Source organism: Amblyraja radiata, chromosome 12, assembly GCF_010909765.2.
Source record: "Amblyraja radiata isolate CabotCenter1 chromosome 12, sAmbRad1.1.pri, whole genome shotgun sequence".
NCBI lineage: Eukaryota > Metazoa > Chordata > Chondrichthyes > Rajiformes > Rajidae > Amblyraja > Amblyraja radiata.
In genome coordinates, this window is record NC_045967.1 from 270,973 (window position 1) to 288,439 (window position 17,467).

Sequence of the window (17,467 nt, forward strand, 5' to 3'; positions counted from 1 at the left end):
TGTCTGTTCATTCTGTTCAGACCATTTATAACTTTGTAATTGTAAAGTGCATCTCCCCTTGGTCCTTCGTGCCAAAGAAAAGAACCCTACGCCTGCACGTCTAATTGTTCTGTAGATTCTTTTAAGTGGTTCCACTGAAATCGCATGCACATCCTCTGGCACTGTTCTAAGCGGAGTGAGGCTGTTTCTTGTGGTCTGAGGTTCCTTCCTTGCCCTTCTCTGATGAAGACCACTTGAATTGTTGTCTGAGATGCACCGTGCAGTGTTCTCTGTTTGTGCACCTGTCTCTTTGAAGGCGAACCGAGAATCTGGTGACCAGTTAGAGGTCAACTGCTCTGGGTCTCGGAGTTTTGCAGAGCTTGTAAATGTCTGGCTCCTGGGCCGATCGAACCTGCGTGAGATCATTGCATTGTTTCCACCTTCTGCAGTAAGATATCAAAACTGCCGTCTGATTTCTATGAGGCCTACCCACTGTTTGCTGTCGTGTGGCTCCCGGTGCAGTGAAAGCCTTGTAATTAATTCAGGCAATCTGTCTTCCTTTGTTCTATCTGCTGTCCTTTCTATGGCACAGCTACCATGCAGCTAATTAATTCCAAGGCTGCAGCTGCCATTCACAGTCGAATACAAGAGCAGAACAACCTTGTGTGGCTGAGCGGAACTCGTCTAAATCCCGCTCGAATTTCTGGCAGAGAAATCGCGCTTTCTCGTGGGTTTTTTTCCATGTTTATTTTCTCTTTGCTTTCCTGCAGGGTGCTGCTGCTGACTGCTGGGTATGTACACTGTATAGTCATTGCCTGGGACTTGTGTTCAGGTGGCCATGAATCATTGTGTAATCCCACTAACGCAACTAATGCAGGGACCGATTCAGATTAGTGCCCTGTAGCATGGGGTTGCGACCTGTAAACATATTAATATTGACTTTCAAATGGACCTATACCCTAAACGCAGCTGCGATGAATGGGGAGAATTTTGCAAGGATTTCGGAAAAGAATGGAGGAATGGACTTGGCATTGAATTGCTCTTTTGTGAAAAACTGGTTTTCTTTCTATGACTTTAGTTTTAATCTGGTATTCACCAAACAGTGTTTACTAGGTATTATAGGTCTTGAATGATTAGCTCTTTGTGGGGCCTTCCACCAGCCCAGTACCATTTCATTACGGGGGGTTAAGGACTGAAGTTGTAAACTCTCTGGAGACACAAAAATTGCAGATGCTGGTTTACAAAAAAACACACACACACAAGGCTGGAGTAACTCAGCGGGTCAGGCAGCATCTGAGGAGGAAGTGGAGAAGCAACTATGCCATTCCCTGCGCAGGTGCTGCCTGACCCGTTGAGTTACGCCAGCACTTTATCATTGGAAGCTCTGGTCTGCTTGACTCAAGGTCGTGTGGTGCATCTTGTATTATCCCATGTGATCCCAAACTCCCCATTGTAGAATGAGAATAATAAATGGTGTCATCGATGAATGTTAATCCCATAATCCTCATTCAGCAGGAAAATGGCATTCTAAGGCTGCTGCATTCCAACTTTGGCATATTAGGTCTGTTTTGTATTTAAATTCTCCACCTCTATATCCACTTAAAAAGCTAGTGATCAGTATGTATCTGAATTCTTGTTGACAGCCAGTTCTGAAGTTTAAATTGTTACCATCTTGCCTTCAAAATCTCTCTCTCCCTCCTCTCTAGCATACGTTCTTTGTTTGGACTTTGTTTCTGCATCCTGAATCTGTCTTCAATCTTCTGAGTAACAAAAAGTATAAAAGGGACTTGTTCACGGAGCGAGGTGTCCCTCACTTCTTGCCCGTTTGTTACTCGGGTTCAGGAGATGCAGCATTTTGTGCAGTGGTTCCAGATTTTGGCCACATTGCTATTGAGGGTGGTGATTCTACAACAACAACTGCCTCCTAAGGCTTGGTCATTGCCTGGCTTTCACATTGATTGCCCTAGGGAATGGTAGAAGGGTGAGCAGTTACATTTATTTGGTTCCATCCAGGACCTTAATGTGATAAACGGTTTCACAGGATACTTCTGAAATGTGGTCTCTGATGGGAAAATGTAAAAGCAGAATACATTTCAAAAACCAGCATTGAGGTGATATTGGTGGAACGGAATGTTAAGCAGACCACCAGAGAGATGTTGTTGCTGTTGTTGTATATGGGAGGGGAGAAGTTCTATATTATCCCACAGCCTACACACTGAGGACCATTTTATCGAGGCCAATTAACCTGCAAACACACACGCCTTTGGGCTGTGGGAGGAAACTGGAGGAAACCTATGTGGTCACGGGGAGAGGGTGCAAACTCCACACAGGACTGATTACATCTTTTCTCTTCACAGGAGAAAAAGAAAAAGTTTGAAAAAGAAAGTGAGAAGTTCCACTCTGCACTTGACCGACATCTTAGTCTCTCCTCGAAGAAGAAGGAGTCTCACCTGCAGGAGGTAAATTGACTTATTTTGGTCTTAAAGGGTGGTGAATGTGCGTAATTCCTTGCCACAGAAGGGTGAGGAGGACTCATCAATGGACATTTTTAAGGCAGAGATAGAGAGATTCGCGATTAGTTAAGGTGTCGGAGGTTATGGGCAGAAGGCAGGGGAATGGGGTTAAGAGGGAAAGATAGATCAGCCACGATGTACCTAATGCTACACTTGCTAATGCTAATTACGTGCACTTCTCGCTTTCTCCACCTCATTGCTCCCAATCGCTGCTCACTTCCTTTCGGTTGTCTGATCAAATGGAGTACTAAATGTTATTCCCTAATCATGTATCTACACTGTGAATGCTCGATTGTAATCATGTATTGTCTTTCCACTGGCTGGTAAGCACGCAACAAAGGCATTTCACTGTACCACGGTACACGTGACAATAAACTAAACTGAACTGATTTACACGTACGCAGTGGCACTTCTGTTTCTGACTTTCATAACATCTGACTTACGCAAGGGTCCACTGGATGTTACCCCTAAGTAAGTTGGGGAGTGTCTGCTATTGTTACGGTGCAGAATGAGGCTAGTTGGCCAACTGAGTCTGTGATGGTTCCAAGTGGAGTAATTCTATCAGTCTTTGTTAGTGCATGTCGGGCTAACCCTGACCTTCCCACCCACACTGACTTGCACAATCTGCCCAACATGCCCCTGAAGTCCCGCAAACCCTTCTGGTCTTCCGTTAAATCCCTGGAAGACTTTGACTCCAAGACTGAGTGGTGCAGAGCCAGGAAAGATGCCGACACCAACAACGGCGAGGCCATCACTGACCCCACAGTGAAACCACCGGGCTCTGACCTCCATCGCAAGCAATGGCTAACCCTGAACAGAATCCGCACTCTCCATGCAAGAACAGCCCATCACCTGCATAACTGGGGGATGACAGACAGCCCTGCTTGCGACTGCAGACATCCAGACTAGACCATGCCACACATCATGAATGACTGCCCACTGAGGCTTTTCCCTGGGGGCATCAAATCTATCCACCCAGTAACTGATGCCTGGCATGGATGTCTACCCTTGATCTACAACTTTAGGCTGTGCACACCATACCCAAGAAGAAGATAAGATCTTTATCCATTCCTTCCCCATAATGCAGCAAATTATTCTCCCTCAGCTGCCATTCAAACTCGTTTTGTAAGGCAGTGATTTTAATGTCAAAATAAACGTTCTTAATGTACAAATCAAAAACTGTTTTATTATGACAGGTACAGTGAGATTCCATTTTGCATACAGTTCAGTAAAAGCCATACTGTACATAGGCACAACTTGACTTGAGTACAAGTGTGTTGGAATAGTAGATTTTACTTCGGAGTCACGTGAGTGACTACGTGAAGAAGGGCCGTCCGTCTGCGTGCGCGTCATTACGTCTGAAAGCAACGCGCGACGGACTGGCAGAGGCACTGCGTCCTCCCAGGCCGTTAGGATGGGCAGGTAAGGAAAGTTGAATCACTTACCTGCGTTCTTTCGGGCTTGAAACTTTTTGTAGTTTCAGGGCCCAGATGTCGAGGATACGGTCCGCGGGGAAGTCGGCTGCCGAAGACCGCAGCATTTCCCAGTAGCGGGCGACGGTGTTTCCCGACACAGCGCCGGCAGCTGAACCGGCAGGAGACTTGTTGCAGGAGGAGAGCTCCGTTGCTGGTCCTGCAGTACGGGAAAATCCACCCGCAAGTCAAACAACCCGTTGACTCAGAAGAGTCTGGGGAGGGAAAGGGATACCCTCCCTCAACGGAGAGCGTCTGAGGACGACTCTCCCACATAGGAGCAACTTTTGGAGTAGTTGCTCCAACAATGACCTGCTCTAAGGAGAGAGCTGTGTCAGCCCGGGGCCTACAGCAAGCAGTCAGTACCGGGAGCCTCGCATTATGGGGCAACCCAATCTTCCCCATTGGAGGGGGAAGTACATATGGAAGAAACCGCTCTTTACCTTACCTGCCCATCAGAGTACAAAAGCAGGGGGGGGGGGGGGGGAACCTTCCCAGGGACAAGCAGAAGAAAGGAAGTAAGTAAGTAACTTTTACTTATATAGCACTGTTTAAGTTAACTTGCACCAAAAAGCTTTACATAAAATAAATAATAAGCACAAATGAAAAGAAATACTTCTGCAATCATCCAGGTTCCACTGGGTGCTTCCCTGGATAGAGATCTAGCAAATGTCTCCTGCTCTGAGGAGAGGAGCATTCACGGTCAGTTTCAGTCTGACCCAAAGCAAGAATCTCATTTAGGCCCGCTGGAGGGGCCATGTCAGCGCAGGTATCCTCAGGGGCCTGCGGCAGCACCTGTTTTCAGGGCTACCTACAAATCTCACTCTCAATGGAGAGGAGTGTGACTGATCTCGAATTACAATACTATACAATACCATTCATTTGTCATTTGAACCTCACATAACGTTCAAACGAAATTTGGTTTCGAGATCAGTAGGTAACTGATCTCGAATTAAAGTATGAACATACTGAAGCACATGCATATGGCCTCAAGAGACAGCAGTTGGCAGAATATCCGCACAAATGCCGGCAAGGGAACAGCGCTATCAGGGTAACTTTGGAGAAACCAGCCGCCGAATCCTCTCTTCAGGTAAGACCAGAAGAAGGAAGCAAAAGCTGTCGGACCAATCAAGGTACCAACGACAAGCAAAACTTCATCAGTAGGCGACAACACATCCCACACCTCCATAGGGGATAAGCAGTTCACTGAAGCCGGTGGTAGCTTGAAAGCTGGCACGGAAATATGATCAGTCGTCTTTCAAGGCAGACTCAGGATTATGCCCAGAATTGTCCGACAAGGCAGGCTCAGTATGATAAGGTTTTCAGACCAAGACCCAAGCAGAGGTCAGGAAAAACATGGAATCCACACTTCCTACCAGTCCAACTCCCAATCAAGGAGAGAAAAGGAACCCGCATCAGGGGCCTTTGGGCTTACCACAAGACCACCGGTAGCCATGGAGGTAGGTGGGTCTGGGTTTACTGAAACAAGGGATTGTGGACCAGTTACATGTTGGTAATTTTACTCTTGTGTTTTTGTTCAAAATGACAATAACATGAATTTCAGATCTGGTTTTAAAAAACAGATAACAACATGTGATTATTTTTTACTGCACAACATACATAGGTTCCAAGCAGACTTGGAAATCGGACCGGAATTGGCTTCAAGGCAGGCCCATTATTTTGGGCAGGATTGCCTTCCAGGACAGGTGACAGATGGAGGATGTCACTTCATCCAGGTTTAACTCATTTGTGCAGTACAGACTTTTAGAAACAGCAATTTTTGTTATGGTCTAACAACTGTTTTATAGGAGCTTCCTATAAAATGGTCACATGGCATGCATCGACCTCAAAGATGCATACTATTCGGTGTCTATTCATTAAGAACAGGAGATATTTGAAGTTTAACTGGATGGCATGGCTCTGCCAAATGGGTTGACATCAGCTCCTAGACTATTGACTAAACTACGAAAACCAATTTTGGGACTACAAAGGTCTCAAAACCACATAGTAATGGCATATTTGGAGGACATTTTCATTTTGGAGTCACCAAGAATTGGCAGAAGCATCAGTCAAGCAAACCAAAACCCTGTTTGAAAGAATTGGTTACCTCATCCATCCAGTTAAATCAAAATTGACACCTACAAGGGTAATTGATTACCTAGAATTTACTATCAAAAACAGTAAATATGTTGGTGACTTTGCCTAGGAGCAAACGACAATATTAATTAAGCCTGCAATGACCTGATAGTCAAATTCTAGCCATCTATCAGGCAAACAGCGAGTGTAATTGGCAAATAGTAGCTGCATTCCCAGCAGTACGGGCCTTTGCATCACCAGAACTTACAGCAAGCAAAGGAACGAACACTCAGATTACATGCAGGCCGAATTGGCAAACTATGGATTGCCAGCAGAGGCCATTGTTGAATAACTATGGTGGATAACGAATGGGAGACAGCTCAGGGAAATTTTGCTCGAAAGCCATCGAGGGTTCTTCAGACCTATGCAAGCGGCTAAGGTTGGGGAGACACCAACACAGTCTAAAGCTGTGGGGGCAGATGGAATGAGCAGGAGTCTATAATTCCCCAACACATGAAATCAATTACCCAGAATTGTTGGGGGCACAATATGGACTCAAGGTTCTCTGTAGCGATATGCAACCGGTGCTTGTTCAAATTCAGATTGATAACACCACTGCGGTGGCATATATCCATTAACAAGGGTGGTGTAAAATCTGTATCTTACAACAGATTGTCGAACCTCATTTGGCACTGGTGTATCGAGAGGAATATTTGGGAAATCTACGAGGTAGATATAACACGGTGACAGATGCTGGATCATGAATGTTTAATAACAACACAGAATGGATGTTGAATCAGACAGTATTTAACAAAATAACTACACGATTTGGCATACCAGATGTTGATCCGTTTGCATCTAGACCAACCATTAGTTACCCACATATGTGTCCTGCGAGCTGGATCCAGGAGCAAGGCAGTGGATGCTTTCTTCCTCAATTGGGGAGGAATGTTTATGTATGCTTTCCGCCAATTTGTCTCACAAACCGATGCTTGACAAAAATCAAGCAAGACTAAACCACAGGCATATTGGTAGTGCCAGATCCCCAAAAATGTTGGGAATTATAGTCCAGCCAGTAATGGCTGTACACAAGAGCAGGGACCTCCTAGTGAACCCAGTTACAGGGAGCAATCATCCACTACATGAACGTATAACTTGTTGGTCTGCAGATTCTGAGGAGGCCATTTCAAGGCATAGGACTGTCCGAACAAATACAACACAGTTCGGATAACGGATGTCTTGGAGTTCCTATCAAATGTACTATAACTATAAACTAAGTTATAGTGCATCTATAGTGCCAGAGGCGCACTCTCCTCCAATCTGATGCCGGAAGCAGGGCACAGTTCGATAGGAACGCACCCCTTTATAACAAAATTCCTGAAGGGAATTTACAATTTAAGACCTCCTAGGCCAAAGTACACTGACACATGGGATGTGAGCGTGGTACAAACCCTACTTTGACAGTGGGGACCGCCTATAACTAACCCTGAAGGTGGTATGCTGACAAAGAGTCCAGACACTGCAAAGGCTACGGTTGGACTACATGACCACCAATATGAACAACATAACATTCCTAATCAGGAACCTGATAAAACAGAGCAGGCCAGGAATGCCAGGGATGGAGATCCAGTTCTTGGCATATCCAGAGGACCAACGGTTGTGTGGGTGGTAACATTCTAACACCACTATCTGAGAGTTACGGAGAACCTCAGAGGCTCAGAACAATCGGTCCTCATCAGCCATAAAAAAACCACACCAAAAGGTGTCAACTCAAACCATCTCCAGATGGTCTAAAGAGGTAATGGCGGTAGCAGAAGTAAACATTTATATGGTTAAATCCCACTCCACCAGGGCTGCATCTACGTCGGCAGCAAGAGCTATGGACGTGCCCCTTGACGACATCCTCGTGGCTGCAGGATGGACGAATGAAATAACGGTCCACCGGTTTTATAACAAACCCATAACCGGACTGGGGGTGTTTGCACGTACCATTTTAAGTTCTGTCCCTTAGTTTCCCCCCCAAGGTTGGGAGGGGTAACTTTAAAAAAAACTTTTCTTTCATTTAAAGCATCAGTTTCTTTACTTAACTACGTAATGTCTGAATGCTTTAATGATTACACGCATCCATGGTCAATCCATTCAGTGTGACGCCTGGATTCGTAACCGGCGTAAAATCACAGAGCTTTGAAATCTTCACGTAGTCACTCACGTGACTCCGAAGTAAAATAGTAAGATTAAACGAGAACTTACCAGTTTGAAGTTTGATCTTGATTTTATGAGGAGTTACGATGAGCGATTACGTGCCCACCGCTCCCACCCTCATACTATCAAGGTCATATGGAAGTTCTAGTTTCTTCACAATCTTACTATTCTCAGGTCTTCTTTTTATCTGTGATTTAACACCGCTGCTTTGAAGATTGACGCGCACGCAGACGGACGGCCCTTCTTCACGTAATCGCTCATCGTAACTCCTCATAAAATCAAGATCAAACTTCAAACTGGTAAGTTCTCGTTTAATCTTACTATTACACTGATTACAAGAGTTGCCACATTTCAGGCCCCATTTTTTATGGTTCAAGTCTAAAGTTGTGAAAAATGTAGAGTCTTAACTTGTCCATAAATGATTATAGACCAAGGTGAATGGGAAAAAAATTAATAGGAATCTGAGGGCTAACTTTTTCACACAAAGGATGGTGGGTGTATGGAACGAGATTCCAGAGGAGGTAGTTGAGGCTGAGACTATCCCAACATTTAAGAAACAGTTAGACGGGTACATGAATGGGACAGGTTTGGAGGGATATGGGCCAAACATGGGCAGGTGGGACAAGTGTAGCTGGGACATGTTGGCCGGTGTGGGCAAGTTGGGCCGAAGGGCCTGTTTCCACGCTGTATGACCAAAGTCCAGACGATCTATTGCAATGGAGTTAACTGAAGGATGATTGTTGACCAAGATGATGCACAGGAATCACTTGCATCCAGCAAGGCAGCCATTGGAGCTTCAGCTTTTAATGTCTCATCACTAACAGTGTAAAATTTCTGCAGTACTGCACTCTAGTTTCAGGCCCAATTTCCAAAACTATGCAAAGAAAGACACATGGCAAGTCAGGGCAGGACTTTCACAGAGAATGGTAGGGCCATGAGGAGTGTTAGGGAGCAGAGGGGTCTATGAGAACAAATACATGAGGATGTTGCCAGGACCGGAGGGTCTGAGTTATAAGGAGAGATTGGATAGACTAGTGCTTTGTTCCTTGGACTCTCGGAGACCCCTTTCTGTAACCTTTGACCTCACAGAAATGTAATGTAACATATGTAAATAGCTCGTTCTAAGCTTCCCCTCCAGTCTAGTTTCAGTCAAAAACCACTGAATCAAGCACTTGATCAACTAATCTTTATTTTGACAAAACACAATTACAGTTCAACTACTGTACCCATCCCACGGCGGGTTCGATCCTTGTATCTGCCTGATCAAGCCCTCTAGGCCTGGATCAAACAGAGGCACTCCAGAAGGTGACGCAGTCCCAAGCGCTCCCCCAGAAGATCGACCCTGGACCTCGTGGTAGCGGACTTTTATGGGTCCCGGGACCTCGAGGGGCCAAACCACATGGGGGTGGTCTCTTAATAACCCAATTACGGATATCGATTAACCCCATACATAACAGACATTTCCCTAACCCAATAATACAGTCTAATACATTGTATCCAAATAGGGCTTCCCCAGAAAGCAAACTTAGAAACATTGAAGGGCCTGTCCCACTGTATGAGGTAATTCAAGAGCTCTCCCGAGTTAAAAAAAAATCAAACTCGTGGTAAGCACGTAGAATGTACGTAGCGGGTACGTCGGAGCTTGGGACGTCTCTTAGCGGCTCTTAACGCTAACGGCAGGTACACGGGAAACGCGGTAAGCTTGTGAAGACTCGTGAAGATTTTTCAACATGTTGAAAAATGTCCACGAGAGCCCCGAGTACCTACGAGCGGCTATTACCGTAATGCTCCGAGTTCGAATCAGAGGAAACTCGGGAGAATTAGCTCGTACAGTGGGACAGCCCCTTTACCCTGATTTGCAAGAATAATAATAATAATAATAATAATACATTTTATTTGTGGGCGCCTTTCAAAAGTCTCAAGGACACCTTACAGAAATTAACAAGAGTAAAAAAACATATAATTGGAATAAAATAAATAATAAAGACATCACCAATACACAAATTAAAGACAGAATTCGATCCAAAGACAAAAAATCAAATGTGAAGAGAGAGCAGCGGCAGCCAAACCGCGCCAGCGTACACTCTCGCTTCCGACAGCCATCTTGGACACAAACTAAAATATTCACTTACACACAAAAATCATCCCCCCACAATGGTTACCACTGTGGGGGAAGGCACAATGACCAGTCCCTATCCCCAGTTCTCCCAAAGTCAGGCCTATTGAGGCCTCCGCTATTGCCTCTACGGAGGCCCGATGTTCCTGGCCGTTCTGGCCGGGTGCTGTTGCCCCGGCGTCGGGAGAGTCCTCTCAGCGGCTGGGCCACCTGGAACGGCCGCTTCCTAACCGGAGACCGCGGCTTCCGAAGTCGACAAGGCCGCGCCGGTTTGGAGCTCCCAGGCTCCCGATGTTGAAGTCGGCGCCGCCCGCTCCGCTCCGCAGACCCGCAGCCCGGAGGTGATGAACTCGGCGGTCACAGCTCACCGGAGCTCCAGCGCGTTGACCCAGCGCGGCGACCCAGGCAAGGCACCGCCCGCTCCGCTCCGTGATAGCGCTCCAGCGCTGTGCCGCCACCGAAGCCGAGGTGCTGGGCGGTCCCCGCCAGGAAACGGCGCTCCACGCCCACTGGTAGGCCACGAGGACGGGTCGACGGGGCAGCCCGGAGAAAAAGCTGCCTCACCGACCAGGTAGGGACCTAGAAATATAGTTACCCCCTTCCCTCCACCTTAAAAAGTCTATTTCTCCAACAAACAAAGCACAGGACTCACTAAAACTACCAAAAAAAAGTGAATTAAACGGACGGCTGATGGTTTGCAGCCGTTCCCCAACATTTCTTAAATGTATATTTTAATGCTAGGAGCATTGTAAGAAAAGTGGATGAACTTAGAGCCTGGATTGACACCTGGAAGTATGATGTTGTGGCGATCAGTGAAACATGGTTGCAGGAGGGCTGTGATTGGAAACTAAATATTCCAGGATTTCGTTGCTTCAGGTGTGATAGAATTGGAGGGGCAAGAGGTGGAGGTGTTGCATTGCTTATCAGGGAAGATATTACAGCAGTGCTTTGGCAGGATAGATTAGAGGGCTCGTCTAGGGAGGCTATTTGGGTGGAACTGAGAAATGGGAAAAGGGTAGCAACACTTATAGGGTTGTATTATAGACCGCCAAATGGGGAGCGAGAATTGGAAGAGCAAATATGTAAGGAGATTGCAGATATTAGTAGTAAGCACAAGGTAGTGATTGTGGGAGATTTCAATTTTCCACACATAGACTGGGAAACACATTCTGTAAATGGGCTGGATGGGTTGGAGTTTGTAAAATGTGTGCAGGATAGTTTTTTGCAACAATACATAGAAGTACCTACTAGAGAAGGGGCGGTACTGGACCTCCTGTTAGGAAATGAGATGGGTCAGGTGGCAGAGGTATGCGTTGGGGAACAGTTCGGGTCCAGTGATCACAATACCATTAGTTTCAATATAATTATGGAGAGGGACAAAACTGGACCTAGGGTTGAGATTTTTGATTGGAGAAAGGCTAACTTTGAGGAGATGCGAAAGGATTTAAAAGGAGTAAATTGGGACAGTTTGTTTTATGGGATAGATGTGGAAGAGAAATGGAGTACATTTAAAGGTGAAATTTTAAGAGTACAGAATCTTTATGTCCCTGTTCGGTTGAAAGGAAATCGTAAAAATTGTAAAGAGCCATGGTTTTCAAGGGAAATTGGACACTTGGTTCGGAAAAAGAGGGAGATCTACAATAGTTATAGGCAGCATGGAGTAAATGAGGTGCTTGAGGAGTATAAAGAATGTAAAAATAATCTTAAGAAAGAAATTAGAAAAGCTAAAAGAAGATATGAGGTTGCTTTGGCAAGTAAGGTAAAAGTAAATCCGAAGGGTTTCTACCGCTATATTAATAGCAAAAGGATAACGAGGGATAAAATTGGTCCATTAGAGAGTCAGAGTGGCCAACTATCTGCAGAGCCAAAAGAGATGGGGGAGATATTGAACAGTTTCTTTTCTTCGGTATTCACCAAGGAGAAGGATATTGAATTATGTGAGGTAAGGGAAACAAGTAGAGTAGCTATGGAAACTATGAGGATCAAAGAAGAGGAAGTACTGACACTTTTGAGAAATATAAAAGTGGATAAGTCTCCAGGTCCGGACAGGATATTCCCTAGGACATTGAGGGAAGTTAGTGTAGAAATAGCAGGGGCTATGGCAGAAATATTTCAAATGTCATTAGAAACGGGAATAGTGCCGGAGGATTGGCGTACTGCGCATGTTGTTCCATTGTTTAAAAAGGGGTCTAAGAGTAAACCTAGCATTTTACAAACTAACAGGTATTGAAAGAATACCTGTTAGTTTGACGTCAGTGGTGGGCAAATTAATGGAAAGAATACTTAGAGATAATATATATAAGCATCTGGATAAACAGGGTCTGATTAGGAACAGTCAACATGGATTTGTGCCTGGAAGGTCATGTTTAACTAATCTTCTTGAATTTTTTGAAGATGTTACTCGGGAAATTGATGAGGGTAAAGCAGTGGATGTTGTGTATATGAACTTCAGTAAGGCCTTTGACAAGGTTCCTCATGGAAGGTTGGTTAAGAAGGTTCAATGGTTGGGTATTAATGGTGGAGTAGCAAGATGGATTCAACAGTGGCTGAATGGGAGATGCCAGAGAGTAATGGTGGATGGTTGTTTGTCAGGTTGGAGGCCAGTGACGAGTGGGGTGCCACAGGGATCTGTGTTGGGCCCACTGTTGTTTGTCATGTACATCAATGATCTGGACGATGGTGTGGTAAATTGGATTAGTAAGTATGCAGATGATACTAAGATAGGTGGGGTTGCGGGTAATGAAGTAGAGTTTCAAAGTCTACAGAGAGATTTATGCCAGTTGGAAGAGTGGGCTGAAAGATGGCAGATGGAGTTTAATGCTGATAAGTGTGAGGTGCTACATCTTGGCAGGACAAATCAAAATAGGACGTACATGGTAAATGGTAGGGAATTGAAGAATGTAGGTGAACAGAGGGATCTGGGAATAACTGTGCACAGTTCCCTGAAAGTGGAATCTCATGTAGATAGGGTGGTAAAGAAAGCTTTTGGTGTGCTGGCCTTTATAAATCAGAGCATTGAGTATAGAAGTTGGGATGTAATGTTAAAATTGTACAAGGCATTGGTGAGGCCAATTCTGGAGTATGGTGTACAATTTTGGTCGCCTAATTATAGGAAGGATGTCAACAAAATAGAGAGAGTACAGAGGAGATTTACTAGAATGTTGCCTGGGTTTCAGCAACTAAGTTACAGAGAAAGGTTGAACAAGTTAGGGCTTTATTCTTTGGAGCGCAGAAGGTTAAGGGGGGACTTGATAGAGGTTTTTAAAATGATGAGAGGGATAGACAGAGTTGACGTGGAAAAGCTTTTCCCACTGAGAGTAGGGAAGATTCAAACAAGGGGACATGACTTGAGAATTAAGGGACTGAAGTTTAGGGGTAACATGAGGGGGAACTTCTTTACTCAGAGAGTGGTAGCTGTGTGGAATGAGCTTCCAGTGAAGGTGGTGGAGGCAGGTTCGTTTTTATCATTTAAAAATAAATTGGATAGTTATATGGATGGGAAAGGAATGGAGGGTTATGTTCTGAGCGCAGGTATATGGGACTAGGGGAGATTATGTGTTCGGCATGGACTAGAAGGGTCGAGATGGCCTGTTTCCGTGCTGTAATTGTTATATGGTTATATGGTTATATGGCTCCTCCTCCTGAGTCGAATGCCAGACAAGGCTCAATACATCATCCAATCAACACTCGGCAAAGTGTAACTCTGCAACATTATTTACAACTATTTACAAGGTGTATGTCTGGTTTGCAGCCATCCAATCCATTCTATGCATTTTGCACGTAATTGACAGGGTCTGCAGATGTTCTTATTCTTTTCTTGCAACTTGTATCTAGGCTCTAGACACACTGGCACCACTCCACAGCTTGTCCCAGTTCTGCAGAGAGTAATTCCAAATTGACCAAATCTCCCAGCAGCCCTGAAGCTTTTACCCCAATTTAGAGTCCTAGCCTCTCCAATCTGGCCAGGATTAACACATACAGGGCCGGCCTTAGGAGGTGGGGGGGCCAATTGGGAACAATTTTGGGGAGCCCCAGGTTCCCAGCCAAGGTCTGTAGATTCATAGAAATATAATTAAAGTCTATTATGGACTTTATATCTCTATGGTAGAATGGAAAGTAATCAAAATGTACACTTAAAAAGTGCCTGCGAGTTAATGGACCAAACAGATCTAAGCTACATTTTAATATAAAATTACATAGATTTAAGCCTACAAGTAACAAACAAAATGTGTAGATCACCTCTGAAAAGTACATAGTTACAATACCACTTGTTTTAGTGACTGTAAAATCATCGTTACTTTTTTGCATATCTTTCATTCATCGTTTCTTATCTCTCCACATCACTGTCTATATCTCTTTTTCCCTTATCCCTAACCGGTCTGAAGAAGGGTCTCAACCCGAAACGTCACCCATTCCTTCTCTCCAGAGATGTTGCCTAACCTGCTGAGTTACTCCAGCTTTTTGTGTCTATCTTCAGTTTAAACCAGCATCTGCAGTTCCTTCTTACACAATGTACAGAGGATATGAATTATAGATTTAGTATAAGGGGTATGCTATTTATGGAGAAGAAAACTTGGTCATCCAGATAGTGATGAGTGTTTAATTCATTCTTTCAATGCAGAGATTGATAGATTGCTGGAAAGTTGGAAAATTAAGGGATCTGGTGCTCAAAGTGGAACTGAAGTAGAAGAACAACAATGACCATTGGAGAAGGTTGAAACTTCCACTGCTATTTATGGTCTTATCCCAAAATTCTACACCTGTCTCCCTGGCCTTTGAAACATCCACCCAGGCAGACAGCTTCTACCCATTCTACACCAGTCCTCTTCATCTTTGTAAAATCTACTTGGATTTTGACAAGCAACCTTTGAGAAAACTGTTGACGGATGTTCAAGTTCAAGTGAGTTTATTGTCATGTGTCCCTGTATAGGACAATGAAATTCTTGCTTTGCTTAAGCACACAGAAAATAGTAGGCATTTACTACAAAACAGATAAATGTGTCCATATACCATGGTATAAATATATACACACATGAATAAATAAACTGGTAGTGCAAATAACAGAAAGTGGTTGCTAATAATCAGAGTTTTGTCCGAGCCAGGTTTAATAGCCTGATGGCTGAGGGGAAGTAGCTATTCCTGAACCTGGTTGTTGCAGTCTTCAGGCTCCTGTACCTTCTACCTGAAGGTAGCAGGGAGATGAGTGTGTGGCCAGGATGGTGTGGGTCTTTGATGATACTGCCAGCCTTTTTGAGGCAGCGACTGCGATAAATCCCCTCGATGGAAGGAAGGTCAGAGCCGATGATGGACTGGGCAGTGTTTACTACTTTTTGTAGTCTTTTCCTCTCCAGGGCGCTCAAATTGCCGAACCAAGCCACGATGCAACCGGTCAGCATGCTCTCGACTGTGCACCTGTAGAAGTTAGAGAGAGTCTTCCTTGACAATCCGACTCTCCGTAATCTTCTCAGGAAGTAGAGGCGCTGATGAGCTTTTTTGATAATTGCGTTAGTGTTCTCGGACCAGGATGTTATTCTTTTGGTTTGTCTTTCACAGCCCGCCCCCCAGACTGTGAATCTGTAGCAATGCTTTGTCGTGTGTAGGAACTGCTTTTGATGTGGTTCCCCACACATTTCTGTTTTCGGTGGGGTGGTGGCTTCTGAACAGATCCAAATGTAAATAGAACCATTTGAAGCCGGCTCAAGGGGATGAAATTGGACATAGAAGAATGTTTTGATTTATATTTTCCTAAAATTGCTTCAATTGCAATCGGCATAAATGAGTGCAAACACACTTGCTGCGTACGGAAGTGTTATGGCCATCTGTGCATTTTACCTACTGTTTTTGGTTGGACTAACAGCTGTAGTGTTTTTTGATTGTTTGACAGGCCGACGTGCAGGTTGACAGAGAGAGGCAGAACTTCTACGAAGCATCTTTAGAGTACGTTTACAAAATTCAAGAGGTTCATGAGAGAAAGAAGTTTGAGGTGGTGGAGCCAGTAAGTATACCCGTGATATTAAAGCTTTGATGGAAAGGGACATTGACGTTGGTCATAAGAGTTACACACATTGTGCAAGGGCAACTTCCAGAAGCACGGTGGCGCAGCGGTAGAGTTGCTGCCTTACAGTACTTGCAGCGCCAGAGACCCGGGTTCAATCCCGACTACAGGTGCTGTCTGTACTGAGTTTGTACGTTCTCCCTGTGACCGTGTGGGTTTTCTCCAAGATCTTCGGTTTCCTCCCACACTCCAAAGTCATACAGGTATGTAGGTTAATTGGCTTGGTGTATGTGTAAAATTGTCCCTAGAGTGTCTGGGATAGTGTTAATGTGCGGGGATTGCTGGTCGGCGCGGACTCGGTAGGCCGAAGGGCCTGTTTCCACTGTGTATCTCTAAACTAGGGACAGAAGTTTATGGGTAACATGAGGTAACATGAGGGGGAACTTCTTTACTCAGAGAGTGGTAGCGGTGTGGAATGAGCTTCCAGTGGAAGTGGTGGCGACAGGTTCGTTGGTATCATTTAAAAATAAATTGGATAGGCATATGGATGAGAAGGGAATGGAGGGTTATGGTATGAGTGCAGGCAGGTGGGACTAAGGGAAAAAAGTTGTTCGGCACGGACTTGTAGGGCCGAGATGGCCTGTTTCCATGCTGTAATTGTTATATGGTTATATGGTTAACTATACTAAACTAAACTAACTGATTAGTGTGTTCACTTCGCCAATTGATTACATTGATCTCTGTTCACTTCTTCTTATAGGTACTGGCATTTCTCCATAGTCTTCTCACTTTTCAACACTTGACCTTTGAGCTGACTCAGGATTTCTTGCCCTATAAACAGCAGCTACAGCTAAGTCTACAACATGTGAGTTCTGGTGTCACCATAAAGAAATGGACTGTTGACTGACTGTATCCACAACAGTGGGATCCACTGAACTGTTGATTCTGCTGGGCATTGTTTCCTTGAATTTGTGGCCATAGTTTAGTTTATTGTCACGTGTACCGAGCTGCAGTGAAAAGCTTTTTGGTTGTGTGCTATCCAGTCAGCGAGAAGACTATACATAATTTCAATCAAGCTGTCCACAGTGTAGAGATGCAGGATAAAGGGAATAAA

At 44.7% G+C, this 17,467-nt stretch overlaps 1 protein-coding gene across 2 annotated transcripts in view; it reads left to right on the top strand.

The window, feature by feature from the left end:
• Positions 1-17,467, top strand: part of ophn1 (oligophrenin 1) — a 281,908-nt gene that overhangs the window by 131,155 nt on the left and 133,286 nt on the right. For both annotated transcript variants that reach the window (XM_033030095.1, XM_033030094.1), the window contains exons 5-7: positions 2,337-2,438; positions 16,243-16,353; positions 17,114-17,218. In XM_033030095.1, coding sequence (XP_032885986.1) covers positions 2,337-2,438; positions 16,243-16,353; positions 17,114-17,218 — 318 coding nt within the window. The remainder of the gene's footprint in view (positions 1-2,336; positions 2,439-16,242; positions 16,354-17,113; positions 17,219-17,467) is intronic.